General features: G+C 34.9%; 1 protein-coding gene across 1 annotated transcript in view; it reads left to right on the top strand.

Annotated features, from left to right (window-relative positions):
• ROBO2 (roundabout, axon guidance receptor, homolog 2 (Drosophila)) overlaps positions 1-15,599 on the top strand; it is a gene marked incomplete at its 5' end in the record, with an annotated part of 881,870 nt that overhangs the window by 737,817 nt on the left and 128,454 nt on the right. Inside the window, 2 exons of the mRNA XM_006866447.1 lie at positions 5,282-5,406; positions 10,804-10,975. Of these exons, the coding sequence (XP_006866509.1) occupies positions 5,282-5,406; positions 10,804-10,975 (297 nt within the window). The remainder of the gene's footprint in view (positions 1-5,281; positions 5,407-10,803; positions 10,976-15,599) is intronic.

Genomic DNA, 15,599 nt, shown 5'->3' with positions numbered 1-15,599 from the left:
GGGCTTTTCTTCCACGAGCTTTACTCCATTCGCTTTATCATTGCCAACTCTAATTTGAGGAGGCAGCTCTTCCCCAGTCTCATTTTGAGTGCCTTCCAACCTGAGGGACTGATTTTCCGGCACTATATCTGACTGTTATTCCCTGCTATTCATAAGGTTTTCAGTGACTAAAGATTCGGAGGGAGTTCGTCACTCTTTCTTCCTGGTCTGTCTTTGTCTGGAAGCTCATCTGAAACCTGTCCACCATGGGTGATCCTGCTGATATTTAAAATACTGGTGGTGTAGCTTTCAGAATCATAGCAACTCACAAGCCACTACAGTACGACAAACTGACAGATGAGTGGTAGCTGTTTGGTTTTAAGTGGAAACTGTCACTTCAAATATTGTGGTAATGCCTATGGATGACTTAGCACAGTACTTGGCACTTAATAAGCATTCAATTAATGTTAATTACTGTTATTGTTGTATTAGACAGTTTGTGAATCAGCAGACCTGTAATACAAGCAGATGAATGCAGATTGCTTTTTAAATTTGCTTATAGAATTTTTAAGAATTTAAGAAGTAAATAATATTGAAAAGCAAACAAGAAAAATTTCTACTTGAGTTTAAGGCACAAAGTTCAAAGAATTTATTATTACAGAAGAAAAAAGTTTATTCACTCAGGCGTGAAATGATTCCTAAAGAAAGAGAGCAGCTGAGTGTCCCCGTAACCACCCGTGTAACATATTAATGTACATAACTGCTGCATGACTATCTCATGTTAATGCCTGCCATAGAAAGTCATATTTTCCTGTAAAAACAACTCTGAACATGATGTGATTAACCTTTAGGGTCCCCATCCCCTCATCTCAAAGCCCAGCTCATGCATGGCCTATGCTTCCTACTCATGTTCAACCATCTGATTTCCATATCACCCACTCACTCTCACCAGCGGGTATTAGCATAACAGAACTGTAGCTCGACTTTGATTGAAGCCAGCTTGGGCTGAATGCAGTATCAAAGCATAATTTAGCAGGAATCAAATCTAATTTACTGTGCATTGTATTTAAATTCTCAAAACACAATTTCAAGAGAACTGTCCCAGACCTCTAATCTTAATTGACCTTTTTATACTCGGGTCTACATCTCTGGAAATTGCACAACATACTTTTCTTTATAGAGCTGTTGTTTTTAACTTGCAAGTCGATTAAACACCGAATTGTGCCACTGTGTTTACTTCAGCTCATTTCTTGTTATAGCTGAAGCAATAAGGTATAATCACTTGACAAATTAGGCAAGTAGCGTGTAACATCATAGTTACAAAAGATTTGTTTAATACTTTCCAGATTTATAGAGGTTATAAATATGGATTCATGGGCATCTGTCTTAGAAATATATAAGAGATTTGCCATTTCTTTAACTAGTTTATAACTGGAATTTATAACTCAACCTCTTTAATTCGCATTGGATTTAAATGTGTGTTTTGAATTGCCATTTTGAGGAATTAATTGTGTGTGTGTGTGTATATATATATGAAAGCCACCATAGAAATTCCATTTCTGTACAGTGCACTGTGTCCTATTGTGCTTTCTTGATAAAATGTCATTTCTCTGTGTATGCCACTTCCGTGTGTGCCATCAGCCAAAAACTCTCTACTCAGAGCATTTTCACTATCACCTGGTAGAAATACTGAAGCTGCAAAGTATTAGTCAAAGAATTATTGATGCAGTTTTTCATTTAAACACCTCCCTGAAATAAATTTCTTCATCAAGTACCCCTTCACAGAAGATTGCAATATAGATCTTGGGCAGAGAGGGAGGCAACAGAAGTGGAACTGATTCAGGCAAATTATTTTGGTCATCAACATGCAGGTGACAATAGAAAAGCTGTCCATTCTTGGATACTTGAATAGTCTTGAAACCTTTCGCTTAATTAGGATAATTTTAATTTTAAAAATTAAGGCAACTCTGGTTTCAGTGGGATCCCTGTGACTTAAGCTCTGGTGACAAGGTGCTATCTGGTGCATTGGGAGGAGAGTACATTTATAAAAACTTGTAATGAAAGTGTAATATCAGTACATCACATAAAAGTATATCCTATCACTTAGCACTAGTGCTGATAGCTGTTTGTAAGTGGCATTTAGAAATATTCAATATTGGTCAAAAGCTCTAGAAATTATGATTTCCTGGCTTTTTATAAGATCTTTTCCATAGTAAATATTACATTGTTGTTGTTGTTGTGTGCTGTGGAGTCAGTTCCGACTCATGGTGACCCTGCACAGGGTTTCCGAGGCTGTAAATCTTTACGGGAGCAGAAAGCCTCATCTTTCTCCCACAGAACAGCTGGTAGTTTCGAACTGCCGACCTTGAGGTTCACAGCTCTATTCGTAACCACTAGGCTACCAGAGCTCCTAAATATAACATTGGGATATTACAAAATTTCTTTGTCTTTTAAGAGTTCTGATGAAATTTCACTACTATAGTAAACAGCAGTTGTCAAATAAATATTTTTGCATTAATTTACTATGGTTCCCAGCCAAGCATCTGCCCTTTTTTCAGTCATTATAAAGCTCACCAGCAAGCCTCAGAAACCCTATACAGGGTCACTATGAATTGGTCAACATGACCGCACTTAACAACAACACCTATCTCTATATATTTATATTCGTATACATATGTACAGAGTCCTATTTTGGCGCTTTGGGTTAATGACTGCAAAGTCAGTCAGTTTGAACCACAAAGTGGATAGTTCAAGCTCACCAGCTGCTCCTTGGAAATCCTATACATGGTCGCTATGGGTTCGAACTGAGTCAAAGGCACTTAACAACAACAACATCATATATCTATACAAAGAAACAGTTTGAAGAATTTTATAAACCTATAAAATGTGCTTTTGTTACTTTGATGTTTAATCTGATGATTTTAATGATATTTATGTGGCACTGTGAGTTAAATGTGCTGGGCTGCAAGGTCAGTTTGAACTGGAATGTCAACAGTTCAAGTTTACCTGCTGCTCCTTAGAAACCCTATCCAGGGTCCATATGAGTCTGTACTGACTCTATGACACTTAACAATAACATCAACAATCAGTTGTTACATTTTAAAATTTGTATGCAGAAAGACTTTGTAGAATATGTGGGTCCCTATGTTTTTTACTAAGTAGGTATGTGAAACAATTGAAAAATTTTCTGGTCAAAACAGTACAAATAAACTCATAAATTGAATATGGGACTTTTATTAAAGGTTTTCAAATTAATCTCTTTTTTTTTCTAAATTGACTAGTTTTGACAGAAATACAAGGTAAATTACTCAGTGGTTTTCCTTTAGCTAATGTCCCTATGGGTACTATAAATTTCTTTCTTAGAATTATAAAGAAGGAACGTATCATACCACTCTTAAATTTTTTCTAAACATATTTTTTAGAGTAATACAGATGATGAAGGCTGACCTTAAAAATGTCTTTAGTTGCTTTTTTTGTTTTGGTGACATATACTTGGTGGTTTTAAATCTCTCTCCTGTGAAACAGATGTGGCAGTGTTTTAAGAGTTTTGTTGTTGTTATCATTCTTCAGAAGTAATTTTGCAACATTGATTTAAACTATCATTCCTATTAGAAACCAAGAGGAAAAAAATCAATGTATCTGCTGATTCAGTGGAATAGTATAAAATAACAAGAAGACTGTAAGAAGCAAGTAATCTCCTAAAGTGTAGGGCAACATAAACCACACTCTGTTCGAATAGATCCATAAATCTGAGTTCAACATGCTGTTAGAATGAATCTTCTGTTATCTATAGTTATAGAAGAAACTTTCTCTTAGTAGATTTATCTCTACTGCCCTTGGGTTTATGTGTTGAATTAGGAGACAGTATAAATAGAACACTAAAAAAAATAATAATAATAAGTCACTACAAAACACAGTGAATTGTTTTGTTTTTTTTGGGGGGGGGGAAACACCTTATTTTTTCAATGCTATCATTCTTATAAGAATGAGTGATTAATTGATTGTGTGTTTAGGGTTACCTTTCGTTTACTCCATCCTTGGACCTGCAATTAGTGGTTCTGTAGGACTGAGAGAATTCAGTAGGAAGGCCTTTACTGGACACTGCTTATTCTTTGAGTTCTTTAAAGTTCAAACCACTCTTAAATTTTGGAATGATGCCAGGTACACCAGGTTCTAAAAATTAAAGCTGATCTTAAAGTCTTTTCTTGGCCTTAGTTTTCTAACATAAGCAACTAGTTAAAGTGAAAACAGATGATACAAATGTCATGGAGTAAACATGGAGTTTTTAACAAGAGTTAGTTTTTGTACCAGAAAGAATATATACTTGTAATAACTTTAAGTTATATTGAAAGTTATACTGTCTACTGGCCATATCTTTGACAGTCTTCTGTCTCTTTATCAATAAACCCTAATTTGAACTTTGTTAATATTTTCATTTCTCATTCCCTCCACACAATTTCTATTAAAGTTACTTGTGATTAGATCTCATTCTCTTCACCTATACAATCTTGTTGTTGTTGTTATTAAGTGCTGTTGAGTCAGTTCCGACTCATAACGACCCTGGATAGGGTTTCCGAGGAGCAGCTGGTGAGCTGGAACCACAACTATGAGCTTCAAACTGACCGTGTAGTCTAGCGCATTAACCTGCAGTGCCACACCAGGACTCCTAGGGATATTTTATGCCTTTTGGTATACTCCAGATCCTAGTACAAAAACAAAAAACCCCACTACTGTTTAGTTGATTCTAACTCCTAGTGATACTATAGGACACTGAGACTGTAAATCTTTATGGATGCCAACTGCCACATCTTTCTTCCACAGAGAGCTGGTGTGTTTGAACCACCGACCTTTCAGTTAATCAGCCCAGTGCTTAAATCACTGTGCTAAAAGAGTATCCACACTCTGAAAATTATCAATGTTTGTCGATAGATTGTTTTCAGAGCAAGAAAATGGTTACATAAAGTAGTGCTTATTTTCTACCTTTATTTAAAGGACTGGACCAAAAATGGAAACAATCTCTTTTTCATTAAAAATATTAAAATGCCATTAAAGACTATTTTATATAAGTATATGGACTACAGGATACATTTAAAAGTATCTATTAATACCTTATTTTCTCTTATCTGTTAGAGAGCTGTTTCCCCCTTTCCTGTTTGCATTTTGAATAATGTGAAAATATAAGTGAAAACCTGTATCCTCTGCCTAGCATTGAGCTATCCACCTAATACCAGGTTTTCTCTTTGGTATCTTTTTCTTTGTCAGGGGCTGATATTTACACACTTTGTTTCCTTTTAAATTATAGCTCCTCCACAGTTTGTGGTTAGGCCAAGAGATCAGATTGTTGCTCAAGGTCGAACAGTGACATTTCCCTGTGAAACTAAAGGAAACCCACAGCCAGCTGTTTTTTGGCAGAAAGAAGGCAGCCAGGTGAGTGGAGGCTTGACTGCTTTTCTGAAATCTCTGAACTCCCCTGTCTCTGGTAATGCTCAAAGTTTGCCTAGAAAATCTTGTTATCAACGATGAATTTATTAAATTTCTAAAAAAGAGGCCAGTGGGTTCTGAAATAAGTGGCAGTCAGCTGTTCTGATATAATGTTCTGTATTTGCTATGTAAATTTTATAAGTCTGGTTCTTACTAAACTAGAAAGAACACATTGCTACTATATTTTCTTTAAAAATCCAATCAATACAACTGTAGCTATTTAAAAACTCCAAACAGGAAAATCATTTTGCTATTTTATATTTAGCTACATTGTGATGATAAAGTAAATTCATATAAATAAGGTGCTTAGTACAGTGCCTCCTATGTGGGAAGTATTAAAAAAAAATATTTCCTTGATTAACTGGCCTAGAAACATGGTTATAATACACTCGTATAGCATTATAGTTATACATATTTTTATCCTTATTAATTTAAGCATGCTTTTATTTAAGAGTAGATGAAATAATTATCTTCCATAATCCTTTCTGAATTACCTTATACTGTGGTTGCTGTTGTTAATACTGTCAAGTCAGTTTTGACTCACTGAAGAGTGGTTGGTAGATTTGAATGACCGATCTTGCAGTTAGTAGTCCAGTGGTTATCCTACGGTGTCACACCAGGTCTAATACAGTATATGCAAGACCATAAGAACGGTGGTGTGGTGATCCATGGCTAACGCAAAAGCCATTGGTATGAACCAACCCAGGAACTCGATGTAAAGTTCAGGACACCAATGGGGCAGTTCTACACTGGATATAGAGTCAACATGAGTTGCAACTTGACAACAACAGGTATACAATAAGAACCACCTGTATTTTCTTTGCTGTACCCTGGTTTGCCCTCTCCAGAGCATGTTCTGGGCAACATGGTCTCTCTGAGTCTCTACTAAAAGTTAACTGTATACACTACTTTTTTCCATTCAAGTCTTGGGTCTGTGGTAGGATCAATGCTTAGCATCTAATTTCTGAGTGGAATTCGCAGTTTAAGCCAGAAGAGAAATTCTATTCTTTGTTTAAGAATGTATTCTGTGCACACCTGAAGGAGCTAGAGAGATTCTTCTTCTAAACTCTCCAGAACCATTCCCAAAAATGCACGTAGTTCTCACACCGATAATCCCCTCTTCAGCACCCTCTGCTATTAGTTAAAATTCTAGAACAATGAAGTCTATTGTTAAAAGTCTCAAGAAATCTAATACTTTTAAGAAAGATATGACATATTTAGTCTGTATTAAGAACTTGCTTGGTAGCGTTGTGGTAACTAGTCAGGCTGCTAAACTCAAGGTTAGCAGTTCAAAACTTCTAGCCGTTCCACGGGAAACAGATGAGGCTTTCTGCTCCTGTAAAAATTTACAGCCTTGGAAACCCTATTCAAGGTGGCTATGAGTCGGAACCGACTCCATGGCACACACCACCACCACCACCAGGAACCTGCTTATAAAAAAATCATCTATCTGACTAAAGAGACACTGGGGAAGCTTCCCTCATCATTGTCTCTAATTGGATTAAAATTCTATACATTCTTGTACCACCCAAGCTAGCAGTTTTAACATCACAGTCCAGATACATAAATGCTCTTTCCCCCTTTCCTCAACTCTCTTTGTTTGATTCACACACCCTTTGCTTTGTGGGAGGTGGAGGCAGAGATGGCGAGATAAGGCTTAGCAATAGTCAATGACTTACCTTATTTCACATCAGAGTTGTTTCAAACATTTTCTCCTAGGTTTTGTTTTATTTTGTTGTATATGTTTTCATTTAGTAAATCTAAAGTATGAGACCCCTTTGACTTTTCACTTTAAAAGATGGTTTTGAGATAGAAGCATTCCAAACTCTAAAATGAGTTTAAAAACACATACACTCACTTATTCACTGAAAGAGGAGTAAATGTAAAAACTGTATTCTCACTTTAAAAAAAAAAAAATTGAACTGAACAATCTTTGTACTGTTGTTTAACCTTGCAAAAGCTAACTTTCTTAGTCTATCATTTATGGATAATACAGTTTATTTCATATGAGTTATGAAAATTACACAAGAAAGATCAGATGTATATAAGTGGTTTACACATTATGACCTAACAAATTAATAATGTAAAGAAATTTCATTATTACAAATTTGAACTTTAAATCCTATGTTGAGTGAAATCTCAGGAAAACATGCATTGTTATTACAGAGATACAGCTATAAACCATAAAGGAGCTCTGGTAGTGTAGTGGTTACAAATCGGGCTGCGAACCTCAGGGTCAGCAGTTCGAAACTACCAGCTGTTCTATGAGAGAAAGATGAGGGTTTCTGCTCCCGTAAAGATTTACAGCCTCGGAAACCCTGTACAGGGTCACTATGAGTTGGAACCGACTCCACAGCACATAACAACAACAACAACAACAACAACATCTATAAACCATACCCAAACTACAGCCATTCAATTGATTCTGACTCATACTGACCTTATAGAACAAAGCAGAATTGATCCATAGGATTTTCTGGGCTGTAATCTTTATGGGACTAGATTGCCAGGTCTTTTCACCAGTGGAATAACAGGTGAGTTTGAAATACCAACATTTTCATTAGCAGCTAAGCACTTAATCACTTTGTTACTAGGGCTCCTTGTACATCTCCTAAAAACAGCTAAATATTGTATATAAGATAATACATGCATTTATCATTTTAAAATATGCTACATTGTTATTTAAAGGAGCTCTGGTAATGTAGTGGTTACCAGTTGGGCTGCTAATCTCAAGGTCAGAAGTTCAAAACTACCAGCCGTTCTGCAGATGAAAGATGAGGCTTTCGGCTCTTGTACAGATGTACATCTTCAGAAACCTTGTACAGGGTTGCTGTGAGTTGGAACCAACTCCACGGCACATAACTGCCACACTGTTTTATGATTTTGAAACAAGTAATGGCCAAATAGCAATAAATATTTTTCCTGTTATTTGTAACAAAATGGTACATATTCCGGAGATATTATTAATCTTAAAGACTACCCAGAATTTAAAGTCTGAAAATTTTATTTGGGAGTCCTGGTGTGGTGCTGTGGGTTAATGTGCCAGACTGCAAAGCCGTTTGAACTGCAAAGTCAGTGGTTCAAGCTCACCAGTTGCTCTGTGGAAACCCTATACAGGGTCGCTATGGGTTGGAACCAACTCTATGGCACTTAAAAACAACCATTTTATTTGATTGTAATAGTAGGTGTGTTTTTTTTGTTTTGTTTTGTTTTTTTTGTCCTTCTCTTCGTCTTTCTCCCTCTCATAAGAGAGAAAGAATGTGAACAAAAGAGAAGTGTTAGATCAAATTGTAAAATTTCAAACCAAGATTTGGAATATTAGTGAAAATAAATTGGTCTTACTGTCTCCAGTATCCAATTTTTACAGTGATCTATGACTACCCATCAGTACAAAGAGTTAAGAGCCTGAACTTAATGGTCCATATGCCTCAATATGTGCTGATAATGCCAATTAGCACTAATACGATACCCAGGCACTTCAAGGCAAGAAGAGCTCTGTAGAGTTCCTAGGTTTTGCTTGTAATGCATTTTCTTTTGCCTATGTCATACAAGCAGGGAATAAAGATGATGGGTTAACCTCAATCATATGCCATTTTCCATGTCAACGAATCATTTAGAAGGTGGACTGATATTACATTGTAGAGAAAGAGATCCCAGAGTGAATTAAGCCCATCTGATGTACTAGTGCTATGTAAATTAGTATTCTAATGGCTAATTGTAGGAAAGAGCACAATTTGAGTTATTGTATCATTTTCAAGTGGCTTTAGAATGTAGACCCTTCTCTTTTAGATGGTTTATTTCAGTAATATATTTAGATTCCACAGGAGAATTAGGTTGTTCTCAAATTATGCTTCATATGTGTGGAAATGTCTAGACTCATATAGTAACACAAATTTCATAAGAGGGCAATAGCTTTTTGAAATTATATTCCTGACATGCTAGCAAACATCACTTCATTTAGAAGGGGTTTAATAACATGGTAATGTTTATGTAAAGTGAGTTTATAGTGTCACACTTGAATCTAATAAAGTGGACATCCATCATGTTGCAATAAAGAGAAGAGCTTCTAATTAAAGTAGGACATCATTTGCAGGATTAAAGTCATTTAGCGTAATTGAAAAGTGTTAATACCCTATTTTATCCTCTTCCATTGGTATTACTTCAAGGGTAAAAACATTTTAAGGTGAAAATGTGTCTTGTGCCTTTAATTGAATGTTATTACCTCCTGATTGTAACGTATTGAAACTGTTTAATTACAAACTTGGAAAATTAATTACTATATCGAGAAACAGATCCCAGAGGGTTATAATGTTCTTTTTTGTAAGTAAATACAACATAAAAATTGATATGTCCTTATTTATAATCCAACTTGGAGACATAACTCAATATGATTTATTATACCCAAATGTTTTCCTTAATTGAACAACAGTAAAATAACGTAGGTCATCCAGGTTAGCATCATGCTTTCTTATAAGAACTCTTTAAGATTTACAGTTAGGCTGTATATATTATTATGAGATGTTTTGTAAACTAACTTTTTAAAGTTATTTTATTGAATTATTTAAGCTTAGCATGTATATATATATATACACATACATATATATATACACATAGATACATATCTCTTTTACCATGTATATTTTAAGAAACATTCTACAGTCTAATTTTATTTTCAATAACTTGTTTGATTTTGTTTACACTATTGCATTTGTTTCTAATACACTCAAAGTTATTATGACCTACTGAAAGCTTATAACAAAAGAAGATTCAGCTGTCTCTGTCAGTCCCGATCACACATTTCTGAACACCTTTAGGAAAAATTCAGTTGATCCCAAAAAGTATTTCAAATAATCAGAAGAAATTAAATATATTTGGAGTTCTTCAGTACTTTGTAGGTTATAAAGTAAATACATAGTTCATATTATAATCCTGATCCTCATAATGTTTTTAAGGCATGAATAATATAAGCATTATCAATGCCCACTTTTCAGTTGAGGAAACCAAGTCTGAAGATATGAAGTAGCTAGCAAAAAAACAACCACCAGTGAACATGTAAGTGGTTATGATAACGACACATTTTTGAAATTACAGATGATTGTTACTTCTACGAGATCAGACTTGCTTCCTAGAGAAAGTTATTTTTCCATGATTTGAAAAACATTTCCCAATGGAATTCACTGTTTAAAATGTGGTACTAAAATTTACTCATTTTAGTACCACATTTTAAAAACTCTAGATTATTTATTTATTTTTTTCAAACACGTTCCTATTATTTTAATAGCTGTGATATTTTCCTTGCTGAGTTGAGAAAAAGTACTAATGATATCGGGTTTGCTTCCACAGAATCTGCTTTTCCCTAACCAGCCCCAGCAGCCCAACAGTAGATGCTCAGTGTCGCCAACTGGAGATCTCACTATTACCAACATTCAACGTTCAGACGCGGGTTACTACATCTGCCAGGCCCTGACTGTGGCCGGAAGCATTTTAGCAAAGGCTCAGCTGGAGGTTACAGATGGTGCGATATTATTGTTATCTTTGGATTTGTATTTTGAAAATATTGGTTTTATTTCAGCATAGTCAATAACCATGTGTATTGTTTTGACTTACTAATTCACTTGGTGGTGGTTATGTGCCGTGGAGTCGGTTCCGACTCATAGCGACCCTGTACAGTGTTTCCTAGGCTGTAAATCTTTACGGGAGCAGAAAGCCTCATCTTTCTCTTGCGGAACAGCTGGTAGTTTTGAACTGCTGACCTTGCGGTTCACAGCCCAATTCGTAACCACTATGCTACCAGAGCTCCTTACTAATTCATTTGGGTTAATGCTTATTTTCAAAGTTTATATCTAGAAAAAATAGCATTTTGTTGTTGTTATATGTTGTCGAGTTGACTCCGACTCATAGCGACCCTGTACAGAGTTTCCAATGAGCGACTGATGGGTTTGAACTGCTGACCTTGTGGTGAGCAGTCCAGTGCTTATTCTAAAGTGCCACACCAGGACTCCATTTTTTACTGGTGTCGAATTCTTCCTGATACAACACTATTCATTTTCCTAAAGAAGAAAAACAAATTACAATTCATTTTATTCTTATTTAAGAATTACTTAAAATAAATGGCATAACAATGTCAGTTTATAAAAATGTATGCTGTACATTTTTATTTAGACATGCTGACATGATTGCTTCAAATTGATATTAATAATTTAGTTTTATTAAAGGAGGAAGAGGTATCATCTTTAATATTATCAGTAAAAACAGGCATATGTTTTTGATTAGTTGCTCATATATGAAGTCGGTTCTGATTCATAGCAACCCTGACTATGGTTACCAAGGAGTAGCTAGTAGATTTGAACCACCACCCTTGCATTTAGCAGTCCAGTGCTTGTCCAAAAATGCCACACATATGTTCACTAAATTTAATTAAATATCTTCCAAAGCACTGATGAATACAAAAATCAAAATTTTAATTTGCACATACATACTATGCTTCTTAACTGAGAAACATACATGTATAATAAAAGTCTAAAGACATTGAGGGTTCTGCATAAATTGATGAGCTTACTTGTCATAATTGACAGCTAGCTATTTTGTGAATCTCTGACATTTAACTAAATTCCTATTCTTTGGTGTCTTAAATTAAGAACACTTCCTTGCAAGTGAGTTTTTTGTTTTGTTTTATTTTTCTCCTAATGCTGTCTTCTGAGCATGGTATTAGAGATTTGGTTTGTGACCACTTGGGTTCTCTATTTTCTCTGCTGCTAACAATCCTATGCACTTTCATGCAGTTCAGATTTACATGTAGATTAAAAGGTGATTTAAAATTAATAGAAAGGCAGTATTTTAAAAAATATATATCTATCAGTTGTATTGCTTGATTTAATGCCATGTCAGGAACGGGAACAAATAGAACAGACAAACACTGGCTATGAGGACATTGAGTTGTTAATAGCTGCACCTGCTGATGCTGCAGAGATTTACTGCTATGGAGCTGAAAGAGGAAGTCAGGTTCAAGGGTAACAGTGATGAGAAATCTTCCTTTTGATGGGCAAGATCTTTGATCCTTTGTGCCTCTGTATTTCTTTTAAAGAGTAAAGATTATTGCTAATCTTTTTAAGTTCTTTTGTGCTCTATTATCAGCAAAAATGTCCAGATACTTATATTGGCACATAATATATTCTGGAAGGATAGCATTTTCATTTTATTATATGGCAACACATTTCAAATGAAATGCTTAAGATCACTATTATAATCTAGTAATTTATAATACTTTATGAAACATAGATTATACAGTATTTCCATATGAAGACAAAGTGATAGAAAAGGCAATATTTGTAGAAAACAACTGATAAATTTAAAGAAATCAGTTGTTATGAATTATATTGTTTATAAAATATTGATATGATGGATACTCAGATTATGTCTAATATAATGAAAATGACAAGGTTTTTTTCATAATGTGTGTTAATTGTTTAATCTCATAAATTGTAGTGATTCTAGTTTAATTTCTGATGTCAAAATTGAAAGAGTAATAAGTATATTTAAATCTTCTGAAGACCCAGATGTCGCTATACATTTTGGTTCGACTGACTTGGGTATTAATTCCTATATTGATTTTTACTTCAGAAAGCAATCACAAAGTCGAGATCCTATTGAAATCACCATTAAATGAAGGTTATAGAAGCTATTTATTTTGACAGCAAGGAAAGACATTTCAATATGTATACATATATAATATCTGTATATGTTCAAGCTCACCAGCTGCTCCTATATAGTGTTGCTATGGGCCGGAACTGACGTGACAGCACTTAACAACACCAACAATAACGTATGTAATATATGTGTGGAGTCCTGGTGTGGTGCTACAGAATAATTCATAGAACCGTAAGGTCGGTTTGAAAGACAAAGTCAGTGCTTCAAATCCACTAGCTGCTGCTTGGAAACCCTATACAGGGTCCCTATGAATTGGAACAGACTCAACAACACTTATCAATGACAATGGTGTTGTTGTTGCTAAGTGCCTTGGAGTCATCGGTTTCGACTTGTAGTGACCCTGTACAGGGATTCCGAGGCTGTAAATCTTTAAGGGAGCGGAAGACCTCATCTTTCTCCCATGGAACAGCTGGTAGTTTAGAACTGCTGACCTTGCGGTTCACAGGCCGATTTGTAACCAATACGCTACCAGAGCTCCTTAATTCCATACATGACAATACAGATGTATATATGTATACATGTGTGTAGATCTGTGTGTGAAAGTACCTATCTCTAGCAGTGAGTTTACCACATTAGCTGAAGATGTAAGCTTTGATTATCTATAGTAATATTTCTGTTGCTATTTTTGCACTTGTACTTTTTTCTCAAAATAATTTTAACTCAAGTGTTCATATAAGCAAAAATTGCTAATGGTGAGGAAAGATACTATGTTGAGAAATAACTTAACTGATTATAGTTTGAGCTAAGATGCTTCAATATACTTGAGTTGCCATACATTTTTATAAATGATGTTTTCATTAATCTTTTGGCATTGTTTTTCATGCCTTCTTTTCTTCTATCTTGTCTTGTTCTCTCAGATAATTAGAAAAGTATGAGAGGTCTATGAATTGAACTAATAAAATCTAAACGGAATAGAAAGAAGAAATGTGTTCATATTTGTATTGACAATAAATGGCACATCATGATCTTATAGGAATAGTTTATTGAGGATTTATAATGCATAGTTAGTGAACACCAAAGAGTTATTCACAGATCACTGGAAACCCTAAGTGTTCATTTAACCTTTGACCTTTGTGTCATGGAAACCTGTGGTCATCTTTCACCTATAACACCTTTGAAACCAAAAAAAATCCTTCTGGCCAGAGATTTTCAATTACTTTATTGATCAAAGTCATTTAAAATACAACAAGCTACTATTGTAGGCAGTTAAAAAAGAAAAGGAAGCGAGGGAGGAAGTGAGGAAGAGAGAAAGAAAGAAATTGTATGCCCTTTGGCTGTATGTAATGATTTTAAAGATAAGAAAATAAGGACAGAGTTATAAGAAATTATTAGAATGTTATATAGGTGTTTAATTGCAAACAAAAACTGGAACATTAATCTAAAATTCAAGAAACAGTTATACTCTGGTGATTTAGACCCATTTTTTCAGGGAATTGAAATTGCAATTATCTTTTCGTTTCCTTTTCCACAAATTTTTAAGCCCCTCATATTTATAATCTTTGTGAACTAGCCTTTTTGACCTATATATAAATAGATTTCATGACATTTTCCATTTGAATTCAATTTCACAATTATTGCAATATGTCATAATTAGATTTTTCTTCTATAGTCTCTTATTTACTTGTAAAATGAAGAATTGAAAGAAAATTTGTTTAATAAATTATTCTAATTTTGGTTTGTGAGCCATAGAAAAACAAGAATTTGCTGTTTTTCAAAGTTTTCATATTATGAGATTTTATATGTTCATGCCAACCAGTTGCCACTGGGTTCATTGTGACACATGGCTGCCCCATATGTGTCAGAGTAAAGCTGTGTTCCACAAGGATTCAATGACTGAGTTTTTTGAAAGTGGGTCATTAGACCTTTCTTTTAAGGCTCTGCTACATAGGCTTATACCTCCAACCTTTCATTTAGAAGTCAAGCACATTAACCATGAACCCACCCAGGGACTTCATAGATATATATGAAGTCTATGTATGTATGTATGTGTATATATATTTATATATATATAGTTGAACTGTAAGGTCAGTTTGAATGACAAAGTCAGCAGTACAAATTCACCAGGTGCTTCTTGGCAACTCTATACAGGGTCACTATGAGTTGGAAATGACTCAACGGCATTTAACAACAATAATAATATATGTGTGTAGCAACCCTGTGTATGGTTCCCAAGGAGCAGCTAGTAGATCTGAACCACCAATCTAGCATTTAGCAGTCCAGTGCTTATCCAAAAGCACCACACATATATTCACTAAATTTAACTAAATATCTACCAAAGCACTGATGAATACAAAAATTTAAATTTTTGTTTGCACATACATACGCTGCTTTACTGGGTTAACGCACTGGACTTCAAAGTCACTTTGTTGTTGTTGTGAAGTGCCGTCGAGTCTGTTCTGACCAATAGCAACCCTGTATAGTGTTTCCAAGGA

This window comes from Chrysochloris asiatica, unplaced genomic scaffold, assembly GCF_000296735.1.
Source record: "Chrysochloris asiatica unplaced genomic scaffold, ChrAsi1.0 scaffold00091, whole genome shotgun sequence".
NCBI classification, from domain to species: Eukaryota; Metazoa; Chordata; class Mammalia; order Afrosoricida; family Chrysochloridae; genus Chrysochloris; species Chrysochloris asiatica.
Note: the sequence above shows the minus strand (reverse complement) of the source record. Positions and strands in the feature narration are given on the sequence as shown.